The sequence below is a fragment of the Labrus bergylta genome, chromosome 21 (genome assembly GCF_963930695.1).
Source record: "Labrus bergylta chromosome 21, fLabBer1.1, whole genome shotgun sequence".
Lineage (NCBI taxonomy): Eukaryota > Metazoa > Chordata > Actinopteri > Labriformes > Labridae > Labrus > Labrus bergylta.
Genome location: NC_089215.1, coordinates 20,430,335 through 20,444,078, shown reverse-complemented (window position 1 = coordinate 20,444,078; position 13,744 = coordinate 20,430,335). Strand labels below are relative to the sequence as shown.

Here is a 13,744-nt window from a genome sequence, read left to right as displayed (position 1 = left end):
GAGGAGAGGAGGAAAGGAGAGGAGGACACGTGGAGAAAGGTTTGCAGTTTTAGAATTTACAGTCACAGAGAGTGGATTTTCTTGAATATAGTTCTTTTTATTATCGAGTCAAGTATTATTAATAATAAGCACTTTGTAACCCTGTTTTGAAAAGTGCTATATAAATAAAGTTTATTAGAAGTATTGCTGACAGTGTGTTGACTAGTCACAAGAAACAGGTGGTGTAGGGAAGATCGAGGCACCTGCAAAAAAAAAAACAGAACGACACAATGCTTATCACCGTTTCACCGGTGACGAGACGCGACAACAAAAATTGGTCTCACTTTCACCCTCCCGTGAATGTCTCTGCAAACGTTCAAACACTTTGTCGAATACGTAAAGCACCATCAAACACAAGAGAGCTCAGGTCAGACCAGTTCAGTGTAAACCTCAAAGTACACATTTTCTTTCTTCAGATGTTGTAGCTGATTAGAGATTGCATCACAGACAGAGGAAGGGCGCAACAGTACCTCACACCCCCCCTCCCCACAAAAAAAGGGAACATACATCTTTAAAATGTAACACTGAAACAACATTGGCTTTTGATCATATATTATTAGTAATAAATCATTGTAATTTGTTAAAATACAAGGTTTAAAGAGGTCATATTATGCTCTTTTTGGGGTTCATATATTTAATCTATATACCTACTAAAGTATGTTCACAATAGCTAAAGTTCAAAAAAGTGTCTGTTTTCATGAACTGCCGCTCCATGCACCGGCTCGCTTCTGACTCTCTCTCTAAGGCTCTGAAGTGCCCACGTTCAGAGTCCCCAGTTCTCGGAAATGTCACGCCCCTTTTATCATATTGGGAATGCAGCCACTTTGGCTCCGAGGGCTGAGCAAAAACATTAGCACCTTAGCACTACTGTGCTACCGCAGGCCACAACGAGCCAATGGGCTTAGATCAGTGATCTCACACTGACAATGACGTCACACTGGCAAACTTTTTTCAAGGGGGGCTAGAACCGAGCGTTACATGCAGCTAATGCTACAGCTAACAGGAGGACGTAGGAGAAGCCGCGTTTCCGCAGACTTTGAATTTCTGCACATAAATGTGCCTAAACATGCACAGGACACTTGGAAAACACACTAAAGAGCATATAAAACCAGAAAAAGCATAATATGACCCCTTTAAAGAGTGTTTTTTTTTAGTTTAATAGTCTGTGTCTCTCCTGCCACACAGCAGCTAGCTGCTATGTCATGACTTTGTTTATAAAGATCTTTTTAAATCGTAGACTTTACAGAAAAAAATAAATGATTTCCCTTTGATATCAAACGGAGCTCAGCTTTGTGTGGGACGGTTTTCATCCTTGCAGAGCCGGAAGGAGATCCGCGATGCTGTCCACGTAGTAGTCCGGCACCATGCCGTGCCTCTCAGCGCAGCCGCTCTTCTGATGGGCCTCGGCGTCTGCCACAGTGCTGACCCCGGTGAGAGTGAGGAGGGTCTTGAGGCCGCAGTTGGAGCCCAGCAGGATGTCCGTGTCGAGGCGGTCGCCCACCATCAGGCAGCGGTCGCGCTCCACGCCGAACTGGGAGGCCACGCAGTCGAACATGAAGTGGTTTGGTTTGCCCACCGTCTGGGCCTCGCACTGGGCCGCTGTCTCCACGGCCTTCAGCAGGCAGCCGGTACCTGGAGGAGGAGGAGGAGGAGGAGGAGGAGGATGAGGATGAACTTTTCCATCATTACTCTGCAAGTTGGAACAATTTCAATTCAATTTGGTGTTACCAATTGACAGTTCTATTCAACTCTATAGAGGAAAGCAAATCACTCCTTCTCTAACTGTTGGTGACATCATCTAATTTAGATCACAGCACCAATCAAGGTGAATCATCTTAATTTAAAGGCTTTATATGTGATGTTTCACACTTAAATGTAATAGAAATCAAGTATATCCTCTGAAAATAACTCTGTGAGTCATGACTGTCTACAATGGGTGTAACACCCGAGTCCCACTGTCTGTGATGTTTTCAGAGTCCTATCTTCACTTTGTTTACATCGTCAGGACAGCCGGCTGACTCCTCCCCTCACGTATAAAAGTTGTTTAATTGAGGGACTAGAGAAAAGAAGAATAACATACTGTACTCACTGCTTAACTGTGTTTCTAGATCACGCTCATTTCAGGTAAATTTACATGCAGAGTGAAGATACGAGCATAATAAAGATCGCTAGCATTAGCATGCTAACACAACAATGCAGCGCAAGTTGTTTTGGTTTCATGCTGGTTCTCAAGGGCGACATCTGCTGGATCAAAAAATATATATAAAGCCTTTAAAGAGCAGAAATTAGATTATTTGGTTCATTCAACCCAATGTAAACTCTATATTAAGTTATTGTAGTCCTTGAAAACTCCTGAATATCTGTGTGGTTGGGGCTTGATGGGAAGCAGAGAGATAAGACTTTATCTTATTTTAGTATGTCGTAAAAACAGAACATACAAAATGATTGCAAAAGGTTAGATCCCAACAAAGATCTCAGGCATTCTTAAGAAAGTCATTTTTTTATCAATAGCGTCAGGCCTCTTTGATGGAAATACTGAGCTGATGTTGTTTTAAGCAGGTTAGGAGACAGACTGAAATGAATATTGATGTCTTATGACTTTCAAGAGAACAAGACCATCAGCATATTTATGAAACTGCTGAGGGGGGGGGGGGGGGGTAGGTGTCAGCCAAACTCAATAACTGCACAATGCTAGACTTTTCTTTTTGAAAACTAAAAATCTAAAACTGCCAGCAGCAGGGGGGGGGGGGGGGGGGGGTGAAATCGACAGAAACCAAAAGTTCCTCACAGGAGCTTTAAATCACTGGTTCTTAACAGCTGGGTCGAGACCCCAAAAGTTGATCACGGAGCCACTTACAGTGAGTCTTCCAAAGTATGTGAAGCCCTTTTTTCAACATGTTTAGTTTCTTTGTTTGTTCCATCTTGGGTCCAAATTTTGCACAATTTCAAAATTGTAAGTTGAAAGAAAAAGAAAAAGGAATTTGTCCAGCGATGTTTCATGTACTGTAGGAGCTGGTGGTGGGTCCTGCGGCTAGACCAGTTGAGAACCACTGATTTAAATAATATTTTGGCCGATACCTTTCTCTTCAGCCCATAATGCTAACATTAAGTATGACACTTTTATGACTGAGTATGACTGAGATTAAAGGAAAAAGACCTAAAAGACTGTAATTAAATAATTAAATTACTGTTCTGACATTGTAAGTCCACTTTAAGTACATTTAAAAAGATTATTCAGGTTTCAGTTTAGGATTTACGCCTATTGCATCATGTATTTGACTTTGTTCTGAAAAGTTAAAAGTAAGGCCAAACTTAAAGGTTGAGTGTGTGTAAGAGCCTGAAGTGTCTTTAACTCTTTTTTCTGTTTCTAAGCTTTTGATTTGAGTGAGGAGAGTCTCCCTCACCTGGGACGGCCTTGCCCCCCTCCAGAGGCAGCCTGGTGTCCCTGTTGGTCCCCACGAACAGACAGCCCGGCTGGCTCAGGTACTGCAGGGCCCTGTTCATCTTCATGTAGCTGAAGTGTTCATCGAAGCCCACCACCACCGCCTTCACATCTGCATCCAGGGGCACATTAGCCCAGTCCAGCTGCTTCCCGAAGACGAGGTCCGGTCCCACCCCGGTCTGCTGGATCCCCACCGCCTCCAGCTCCTGCCTCATGGCGTCGCTCCCCACCAGGTACACTTTGCCCTCCAGCTTGCACACCGTCTTCAGGTAGGTGGCGCAGCAGTACGCGGTCCCGAACACCTCCTCCTCCTTCACGTTAAAGCCCAGCTTAGACATCTTGTCGGCGTACATCTTCCTCGTCTTCGTGCTGTTGTTGGTGACGAAGAAGACCTTCTTTCCGTTTTCTTTGAGCAGGTTGATGACTTGAGAGGCTCCGGGGACGGCCTGGTCCCCACGCCAGATGACCCCATCACAGTCAAACAGGACGCTGTCCACCGAGTCCAGGAGCTGCTTCACCAGAGTCCCGCTCAGACGTGAGCACTTTGAGGCAGACATGTCAGGAGAGAGTCTTTAAACTGAGCTGCTCCCCCCCCCCCCCGCTGTCAAGTTTGAATGAAGTATGACTAGCTGTCAGGACGGAACAGGACGGTACGTGCCGGGTAGCTCTTGCTTTTCTTACCGTCCAAAGTGGCGAGCGACAGCTTTATCCGTCATGTAGTTTTAATGTTTAACCCCCAAGTTGTCTTGAAAAGGAAAGTAGCGACCTGCTCTGGAGACCGGTTGACATTTGCTTCATATAAACCCTGACCTTTCACCGTGTTAGGTGTTACAGCGTTTCTGCCGTTCTTCTTCTTCTGTTGGAGTTTAGGGCGGTAGACATCAATAAGCGTTGCTTTACTGCCATCTGCTGGATCTTATCTGAAACTGCAACACATAGTCCACCAAAAGTTATCCTTTCTCATCATGCTGATATCCAATGTAAAGTCCCCCAACCATCTGAGTTTGAACAAGTCCTTTCCTCAGAGTGTGATCAATTTATTCTCCAATGATGTCAATAACATCAACAAACATGGCGGCATCCAGCACCACCATTCATTCTGACTTTCCCTTTCCACTTTTGACTTTAGACTAGTAGTGTTTAGTTAATTCCTGCTTGTATATATTCCCATTCTTAGTTTTGATATTTTTAGTGCTTATTTACTTTGTATTTAATATTATATTGTGTTTTTTTTCTCATATTGTGTGTTTGGATAACATGCTGCTGTAACGCCACAATTTCCCTGTTTGGGATCAATAAAGTAATTCTATTCTTCATGTTCACAATTGATCACCATGCCAAAAATAGTTTTTTGTCCATACAAATATTTTTATCATGTTTTAATGCACAGTCACCACCTCCTATCTTTTCTTCCTTTCCATTACTGCCCACACTTCCGTACCGGCTTAAAGAGACAGGAACCACAGGAAACCCACACATACACAAACTGTGTGAACAGTCACCCCATCTCCAGTAAATCCAATATCCTCACCGTCCTATCCAAACCTAGGATATAACTTTTAAACAAATACAAAATAAAAATATTCTGGTGTTTTATTATTTTAGAGTTATTGATGTACAGCTATTGTTTGTCTTCAGTTAAATCCTCCTCAGCTAATGGGAGGCCTACAGGTGGTCAAACAAAAAGAAAAGTAAAAAGACAACTACACACAGTGTGCAATCCCCAAATAGACTACATGAAGGCCAAACACAGAACCAAAACAGAAAAACCATGAGTTTGAGTTTTATGCTAAATATTGTGTATCATCCAATTGTGTGATGTTTTAAAACTCAGGGTCAAAGTTATATAACGATGTTAAACTCTCCCTGCTGGCCTGACGTTTCCAATTGTAAGCAGTTATTTTTAAACTAATTAATTTGTATCTGCTCAAACTTTAAGTTGATCCATGCCTGATAAAGATTTGTATTGAAATTGAAAGGTATTGAAATGTGAGGCCTTCTGGATGTTCACTGAAAAGTAGGACATGTGTTGTCAGTATGAAAGTGCTCATGAGTCAGTTGATTGCAGGCAAAGGATTTAAAAAAGAAAAGAAAATCAGAATAAGATGTCCTGAGCTTTCCGCTACAGTATTTAATTAATGGACAAGGATTTGATCCAACAGGGAGCACTTTTGAGTGACAGTATGCTTTCTAATTAGTCATAACTCCAGAGGCCTTTAAGAAATCACACACAAACTTTATATCTTCTGTCAGCAGCAGTTCTTAAGGACACTTAACCCCATGGGGATGGTACAGTAAATGCAGCATAAAAACATACAAGGCAGTATTCATTTTTTTAAATGTCTTTTTTCTGAACCGATTTTAGAGGGAAGAAGATCTCTCCCAGGTTTGGTAGTATCCCCCTGCTGTAGTAGTATCTTTTGGAGTGATCTGGGGCCGGGTTACAGAGGTGGTCCGCTGTTGTAGTTGGGTGGCAGTGCTGACAAAAGTATCCTCGACTTTTGTACCACTCGTTGGAGGTCTGGTTGACGAGAGCGAGGTAGGAATGGAAGAGGGCATAACCCGCCAGGAGGAAGAAGACAAAGACCAGAAATCCCAGCATGAAGATAATTCGGGGGAAAGTCAGGAACAGATGCTAAGGGAGGAGGGGGAGGGGGAGAAAATTGCTACATTAACAAACATCAAGATAAATTGGAAATACAAATGGCTACAGCAGATGCATATACCATTAAGTATGTCAACAGCACCAAGCCTCACCTGTACAACAAACATAAACCCTGCTGGCTGCTGCTGGCCGAACTCGTCTATATAACTGGCTGCCAGAAGCCCTGACCGCAGCACGGCGTGGAGCAGCATGTCTCCTGTGAGCACGGCCATGTCGCCCGCCATGGCACACACGCTACAGAGGTACAGCAGGAAGTACCGCGTGTTCTGAGCTCCGATGCAGTTGTTCACCCAGACACAGTGGTGGTCAAAACGCTGCACACACCTGTCGCAGAGCCCTGAAACACAGAGTGTACATGTTAACCACTACAGTAAATACAGACCTGTGTCAAGGTGGTGGTGTTAAACACATTTACAAAAAAAGTATGACATGGGTGCTCACTGCAGTGTTTGGAGCGAGCAGGTTTGATGAGCTGGCAGGTTGGACATGAGACTCCCGGGTGAAACAGCCTCCTGTCGTACGGGTAGATTTGAAGCTGGCCAGCGACTTTCTTCTTTGTCACTGTTCCTGCAAGAGGAGGAAGAATGGTTGAATAAAACACTCTGCCATATATTGTATCAATTTAAAATACAAACAAGTAACGCAGACAACATCAACTGAAATTATCCATTAAAACATAACAGATGTTATTTAAAGTATATGGCAACTTGTACTTAACAGCTTTTCTGCAAACCTACAACCAGCAAGGACCAGTATAACTCTAAATGACTATATTAAATGTTGAATGATACATTAATGTAGCACAGGCAAGCACAGCAGAACAATGTAAGCAAACCAGACCATAAAAAGTCAGCTGATTTAAGTTAAGTTTGATACCAAGAAAAAATAAATACAAAGAGTGTAAATGAGCACAGCGCATTTCAAGTCTTACCCTCACATGAGGATACATTTTCCCACCATGCCACAGGGATATTGTGTCACCAGCCCACTGTTTACCCTCCAAGCGACAAAATGAAATGACTGATTTACTTACATCCCTACTTAATACATTGGCACCACCCTGACAAACAATAACGTCATGAACTGTAAGAGACATTGCAGGAAACAACAAAGTGTGTTTGAAAATAGTGCAGTTAATACAAAATGTACCTGGATCTCTTTTAACGCAGAGGTAGAAGAAGCAGTTCTTTATAACCAGCAGGATGTAAGGCACAGACAGGCTGCTTAGAGTTGTGTCCATGTCCCTGCAGAAGCCGAACACCTCATAGGAAAACTCTGCATACACCACTCCCTCCAGCAGGATATGTAAATAGATGAACATGTTGTTCCTACAATGAAAGCACATGAGAAATACAAATCCATGAAAAATGTACGGAAGAAAATAGAAATCAAAATAGGGCAAAATAAAATATTATGCAACGTAAAAATCAACACTTCAGGAATGCTGTGACACTGATTTTCTTTCTTTCTGGAAACGCTTTATCTACTGTACAAACCTCTGATGGAACAGCCTGTGCAGGCACCACTGTGTAAACGTTTGGAGGCATGTTGGTGTAAATGGTGAAACTACCTGTGAAGAAAAAGTTGAACAGGTAAACAGATGATATGTTTTTGTGTCACAGCGCCACACAGCGTCGTATTATAAAAGTACAGTCAATCTTTTCTTACCTTCACTAAACAGTTGAATAAGACACTAAAGGGAGTTTGCTGTTGACCTGAGTATTTGCAGACTAAGAATATACATGTGAGCACCACGATGACGTAGATAACAAACAGGGTGAGGAAATCCATCATCTACTGGAGCACCTTCAGAGACACACAACAACAGGTGTTTATGATACAAACTCAACATAAAGACATCGTTTTGTTACTATTACGTGGTTTAAAAAAGGATAACTTCAAATTATTGTCAACACTGCTAAGGTTTTTCTAACTAAAAGTATACCAGGTGTGCCATCTAAATGATGAACAAGTTTCTGTTAGCATCATGCTAACCTACGGGAGCGCAACAAACAAAGCATTTCTATTCCCGCATTATAAGTTATTCACGTAGTAACTTTCCTCTTACCTCCCAGGCGAGGTCACACATAGCTGCCCAAAAGTGTTTTTATCTTACGTCAACATAGTTGGTTTAATTAGTGCTAGGGAAACCAGCTCCACGTATTGTGTGCACAAACATGCTACTTCCGTTGCATTGACGTAGCTAAAGCTAAAGCTACCAGCTGATTGGTTGTGCTAACCTGCTCAGGCTGACCCTGCTGCAGGACGGTGGGCGGAGATCTCTTGGCAATTAGCTGAATTACCATAAAAGTAAATAAATGTGCTTTTTCAGATTCGTAATAATGATTACACTCCAGAAAACATAAACCTGCATTTCCTTAGTTTAAAAAGACACTATCAAAATAAGACCAAAATGTTTTTACACATTTTTGACTATAATGCCATTCTCTAAAAGAAGATCCTTATTTCCCATAGTTTATTGTGATCATCTTCAATATATTAGAATTAAACTTACATTTTTAAACTTCCAGAGTGAGTCACCCATGTGTTTATTAGAAATGTAAAGATGTACAGCACTCTTTCACAAGGGTCCAGGAGGTCATTTTGCCACCTGCAAAAGGCATGATACCTTCTCCAAGGCAAACACACCAACATGTGGACTGTATATTGTTCTCAACATTTAGGCTTCTGTGCCTACATAAATAACGACCTCGCAGTAACTAAATATTGTTTTCCCTCTGTCACTACCATCCACAACACACAGAGGCATTAGGAGACACCTGTTGTATCTGGTTGCTGACATGGCCCAACACTCATATTACAGCCCACAGAGCTGGACGGAGAAGCAGTACTCGGGACGCCTGCATGGATGCTGTTTAAACAGGTATGGGATTTATGGCTTTTCTGGACTGACCTTTTCATGAGATGCGCTTGTTTGTTGATTGCTTTAAAAGTATGATTGATCTGTGTTCTCCCACAATCAATTGAACATATTTGCAGATACAGTTTGCTTTTGAGAAGTGTTTCAAATGAGTTTCTTTTGACCCATTTATTGACTTTGATATAGCAGTTAAGCTTATTATAAATATAAAATAGACAGGTTTTTTTACCCCACAAAGTCATATAGATATCTAAAATATAATGTAGGCTATATGTGTCCAAATATATAATTATTTTCCAGAAGATGGATTTAGCTCAAGGCTACGCTTTTGTCAGAGCCAACCGCCTATTAATTGTCAGTGTAGTATTTGTCATCTTGTCGTGCATGATCGAATGTTTTTGCTGTAATGTAAGAGGAGAGTTTAATTGAAGTGAACAGCGTCTGCTTAAAGATAGAACAATTTGTGTTTAATAATTCAGTTTCTGTCAGACTGCTTGTTCCTTATTGGCTTCTTTGCCACTAATGACAGTTAACACTGCAACAATCAGACAAATGAACGTGTAACAAATTCTCATTTCCCATTATTAACATCTGTAGTTTAACTATTGACAACTGAGTCAACAATAAATAACAAGTGTGTGCCTACGCCTAAGGTGTAAAAACCAGTAAGATGTCTTTCCAAATCAATTCACACACATGTCCAACATCGACGAGTGAGAAGATTTAATTGGCCTTAATAGGTTAAAACACCTTTATGGGTGTACAACTGACAGGTAGGGACTTTAAACAAGTATTGAGTACTGGTATTATTTTATTCTACTGTAATTTTTTGGCTGCTTTGAGGAATAGCTTCACAGCCTTTAAAAGCTGTGATACTGTACATTTAGTTTGGCTAGTATCCTAGCAGTTGTGTCTTCAATCAGCAAGCAGACACGGAGCATAGTATTCTTTTATCTTCTTTTCTTTTATCACAAAAGAATCTTTAAACCATCTCTCTTTTCAGCTTTGTTTAGTCTCTACCTGGGACTTTAGCTGCTAAATGCTTTGCTAGGTTCCAGAGCTAGTTGCTAACTTGTTATGAGGAGGGTGGAGTGAAGGAAGGCAGCTATACAGTCTGATAACAATAGCGCTTTGATTTTGAAAACAAAACGTGTTATCCATAGTTAGGCGCGTAGCTGACATGATTGACAAGTGGGCGCTTTGTTACGGTTCTTCAAGAAGCTTAAAACTCGCCTCAGCTTTCGGCTCTAAGCCTGTCGTTTGGTTGACTGAAAGTTAGACTGAGACAGGATTTCCATCATGGCGGCTGCTGCCGATGAGCCTCTGGAGCCCCCTGCAGGAACAGATGGCTGACGTCACTCAGGCTTTGTCCATTTATATTTACAGTCTGTGGATGCTACATGGACTTGGCTTATATAGCACTTTTCTAGTCTTCAGACACAGCATGACACACCCTCCCATTCACACACTGATGGTAGAGGTTCATTCATACACATTCATACACCGACGACGAAGCAGTGGGAGCAATTCGGGGTTAAGAGTCTTGCCCAAGGACACATCGGACATGTTGCTGCAAGAGCTGGGAATCGAACCCCAAAACTTCCGGTTGAGAGATGACCAACTCTACCAATGAGAAAGCTGAGTCAGGAAACAAAGAGAAAGAATCTTAGAAGATCAAATGAACGCTGCTACTGGCTCATGGATCTCACTGGAGGATACAGAATGAATGAGCTGAAATCAAACTCTTGCCAAACCAATTTTCTTTCTATATACATTTCTAAATGAACTCAGAAGTTATTTTGTCACCTTGACCTTTCACACATTGGGTCTGAGCCTGTCACACTTTTGCAATGCTTAAACTGTCAAAGGTTCCCTCCTGTTTTGACTTGAACACAGCCTTGGATGCAGACGATATCTCATTGCTGCAGTGTTTTTGTCACACATTCTGACTTATCACCAGATAAAACTTGTTGCTATGACATTCTCAGGTCCTCTATAGTAACATCGTCTCTTATATGTATTCATTAAGGCATGGAGAGTCTGTGTTCCTTCAGTATGATTTACAAAGGGTTGGAGGTGCGCTACAGATTCAGTTTATAATCCTACTAATCCTACAGGCTGAAGTCTTAAATTGCCCCTGCTCTCCTCCTCAATGGACTTAACAATGCGGTGAGCTCACACTCGCGGACTCTCGGACAAAAAAGATTCCCAGTCAAAGCAGACGCTCCAATTAGTACCCATCAGGCTTCCTTGCATCGACGCAGAGTGATTCTGGGCCAGCAGCGGTCCCTCAGAGAGCCACCTAGCCAAGAGAGGAGGAGGAGGAGGAAAAAAGACACATCGGTGTATTTATAGAAAAATGAGGCCTCACAATAGCCTTTTTGGAGAGAGAATTATTAAGGAACCGAGGTGCGCGGGTGCATGCGTCCCAGTTTTCTGATTAACACTGTGCAAGCAGGCTGGCCCCAGGATGAATCAGGGATGAGACGCAGGACTAACTCCTTGACACACTCGCAGAGAGACTGCACTCGCTCCTCATGCACGTTCACCCTTTGCACATGAGGACACTGCTGGGGTTTCAAGGAGGAAGAATGGAGCAGTGTTTTCACTTCTTCACCCTTCCTGTTTGACTTTTTGGGGTAGAGATCAGAGGAGGGGTGGATATATTTTTTTTTTCTATTTTTTTTTTCTCGCGAGACCACTTTTTAGAAGACACACTGGATACAAGGCTGCCAGCAAGGCTGTCTGATTCATTCATTCAAGATGAAGAAGTTTTTGCAAAACAAAAAAGGCAGATACTCTTTCCGGCAGAGCAAACGAGGCCCTCGGAATCCATCCAAAGATTTCTGTAAGTCTTATATAGGCTTCATCCACTGTGAATCCTGCATCATTTGCCTCCAGCTGCGCTATAGAGGGTTTAAAGCTGACATGTGATTTTATGTAAATCTGTGTTAGTCAGAGTGGAGATGTTTTTGAAAACTGTCACATGTGGATTATATCATTCGCTTGAATATTTCTGTCCAAACTTTGGCCCTCAACTTCCTCTACCGCCTCTGTATTTGCACCTTATTTGGTGGTTTGTTTGATGTCATTTTGTAGCTGAAGTGTAGTCAGTGGTGTGCTCTGTCACTTTGTTACATAACCACCATTCAACAGGATGCGCCTGCATGTGCAATGAGTCAAAAAAAAAAGAAGCTGAAGGGACCTTTTTGCCTCTCAAGCTAATTAAGGTCACAATCTCTGCAACGCCTTAATTTGATTGGCTGCGCTGGAGTTTGTGAACCAGGTCAGGGACCTGACAGGGTGACATGGATCAGGGTAGAGGGTTACAGAGTCGCACTGGATAGTACAACCTGAGACACGGGAGAGAGCGGATGAGACGGAGGAGAGAACGGGGAACGGCTGCTTATCATTTGAGCTTGCAGAGGATAATTTGATCCGCCGGTGTTTTTTTGCAATGTCGTTGAACGCATTGGCCTCAGTGGGTAAGTGAAATTTACGAGTCTCAGACTTGCCAGGATAATGCTTTTTTCTCTTTTTTTTAATGTTGCTTTTCAACAAGGCAAAACTCATGGTTTCAGAGGGTGAATAAGAACGGCCTAAAGGGACATAAGCATGAAAACATTCTGTTTACAGTGAAGGACTTGTCATCCACCCTCACATGTAGCTCTTCTTTTCTTCTTTCTCTCCTTTAGTCCTCAGCATGCCGTCTTCCAACCAGGGTTGGCCCGAGGAGTTCGGCTTCCAGCTGGGCGGGTCTGGACCGAGCTACATCCTCTCGGTGGAGGAAGGCAGCAGCGCCAACCTTGCAGGGTTACAGGCTGGGGACCAGGTTCTGGAGATCGAGGGACATAATGTTTCTACCCTGGGTCCCCAAGCTGTCATGGCCATCGCTCAGACTCAGAAGAACATCCCACCTAGTATTGGAGTTGTATCCCGCATACAGCAGGTCTCGCAGCTTTGGAATCCTACCCAGCAGTCATGTGTGCGTCGCTTAATAAATGCCTGTGGAGTTCATTAATTTTTTTTTTTTTTTTTGCGTTACAGATGGACATTATTCCAGGTCCGGACGGTCGTTTCGGTTTCACCATCGTGGGAGACTGCCCCCTGCTGGTGGAGGACTGCTCGCCTTGCTCTCCAGCCGGCCGCGCGGGTCTGAGAGCCGGGGATTATGTCATGGAGGTCAACGGCATCCCGGTCAGGCAGCACGAGACGGCCGCGGCGCTGATCAAGGCCTCTCAGGGGAGGACGCTCCGCCTGGGGGTGCTGTGCCTCGGCCAGAGGCAGAAACACAGCATCAGCATAGAGGACGGTCAGATGGGAGGGGACGGGGCGAGACTGGACCGTAAACACAAAGCTCTGGAGTTCAACAGGAAGGTAAATATGGAGATCTACAATTGTTTAATAAAACAGGAACGGTTAATTTATTCAGCTACAATTCTACAATTCAGTCAGCAGACGCTTTTATCCAAAGCGACGTACATCGGAGAGTAAGTAACACAAGCAAGGCTCCAGAAAGGAGGAAACAACATCAGTAAGTGCAAACAAACATCTTTAAGTCTAATCAGATACAGATGCTGACTGTGCACAGAGGCAGAGCAAAAACATCGACAGCTGTTCTTGGAAGTTCAAAATCAGCATCAAAACCATCCGAAATATCGTCGTTCTCAAACAAAGCCATCATCATCATCAAAACCATTCAATGCGTAGGTGTTCA

General features: G+C 42.9%; 3 protein-coding genes across 3 annotated transcripts in view; 1 reads left to right on the top strand and 2 right to left on the bottom strand.

Moving 5' to 3' along the window:
• Positions 1–76: 76 nt before the first annotated feature.
• On the bottom strand, positions 77–4,357 carry pgp (phosphoglycolate phosphatase). The gene is made up of 2 exons (XM_020642577.3): positions 3,444–4,357; positions 77–1,671 (listed from the first exon to the last, which is right to left on the bottom strand). The coding sequence occupies exons 1-2, from the start codon at positions 4,036–4,038 to the stop codon at positions 1,346–1,348; spliced, it is 921 nt and encodes a 306-aa protein (XP_020498233.1). The 5' UTR covers positions 4,039–4,357; the 3' UTR covers positions 77–1,345.
• Positions 4,358–5,582: 1,225 nt separating this feature from the next.
• On the bottom strand, positions 5,583–8,368 carry zdhhc4 (zinc finger DHHC-type palmitoyltransferase 4). The gene is made up of 7 exons (XM_020642581.3): positions 8,215–8,368; positions 7,815–7,952; positions 7,643–7,716; positions 7,296–7,474; positions 6,588–6,713; positions 6,239–6,483; positions 5,583–6,116 (listed from the first exon to the last, which is right to left on the bottom strand). The coding sequence occupies exons 2-7, from the start codon at positions 7,938–7,940 to the stop codon at positions 5,817–5,819; spliced, it is 1,050 nt and encodes a 349-aa protein (XP_020498237.1). The 5' UTR covers positions 7,941–7,952; positions 8,215–8,368; the 3' UTR covers positions 5,583–5,816.
• A 527-nt stretch (positions 8,369–8,895) lies between these two features.
• grid2ipb (glutamate receptor, ionotropic, delta 2 (Grid2) interacting protein, b) overlaps positions 8,896–13,744 on the top strand; it is a 49,199-nt gene continuing 44,350 nt past the window's right edge. Inside the window, 3 exon segments of the mRNA XM_065949988.1 lie at positions 8,896–9,030; positions 12,723–12,976; positions 13,075–13,404. Of these exon segments, the coding sequence (XP_065806060.1) occupies positions 12,731–12,976; positions 13,075–13,404 (576 nt within the window). The 5' untranslated portion in view covers positions 8,896–9,030; positions 12,723–12,730.

Bases quoted from the DNA above. Each gene is read 5' to 3' on its own strand.
- pgp (XM_020642577.3), bottom strand. From the start codon at position 4,038: ATGTCTGCCTCAAAGTGCTCACGTCTGAGCGGGACTCTGGTGAAGCAG. The intron at 1,672-3,443 runs GTGAGGGAGACT...CTCCTCCTCCAG, and splicing joins GGGGGGCAAGGCCGTCCCAG to GTACCGGCTGCCTGCTGAAG.
- zdhhc4 (XM_020642581.3), bottom strand. From the start codon at position 7,940: ATGATGGATTTCCTCACCCTGTTTGTTATCTACGTCATCGTGGTGCTC. The intron at 7,475-7,642 runs GTTTGTACAGTA...CTTTCATTGTAG, and splicing joins CACAGGCTGTTCCATCAGAG to GAACAACATGTTCATCTATT. The intron at 6,117-6,238 runs GTGAGGCTTGGT...CTCCTCCCTTAG, and splicing joins GGTTTATGTTTGTTGTACAG to CATCTGTTCCTGACTTTCCC.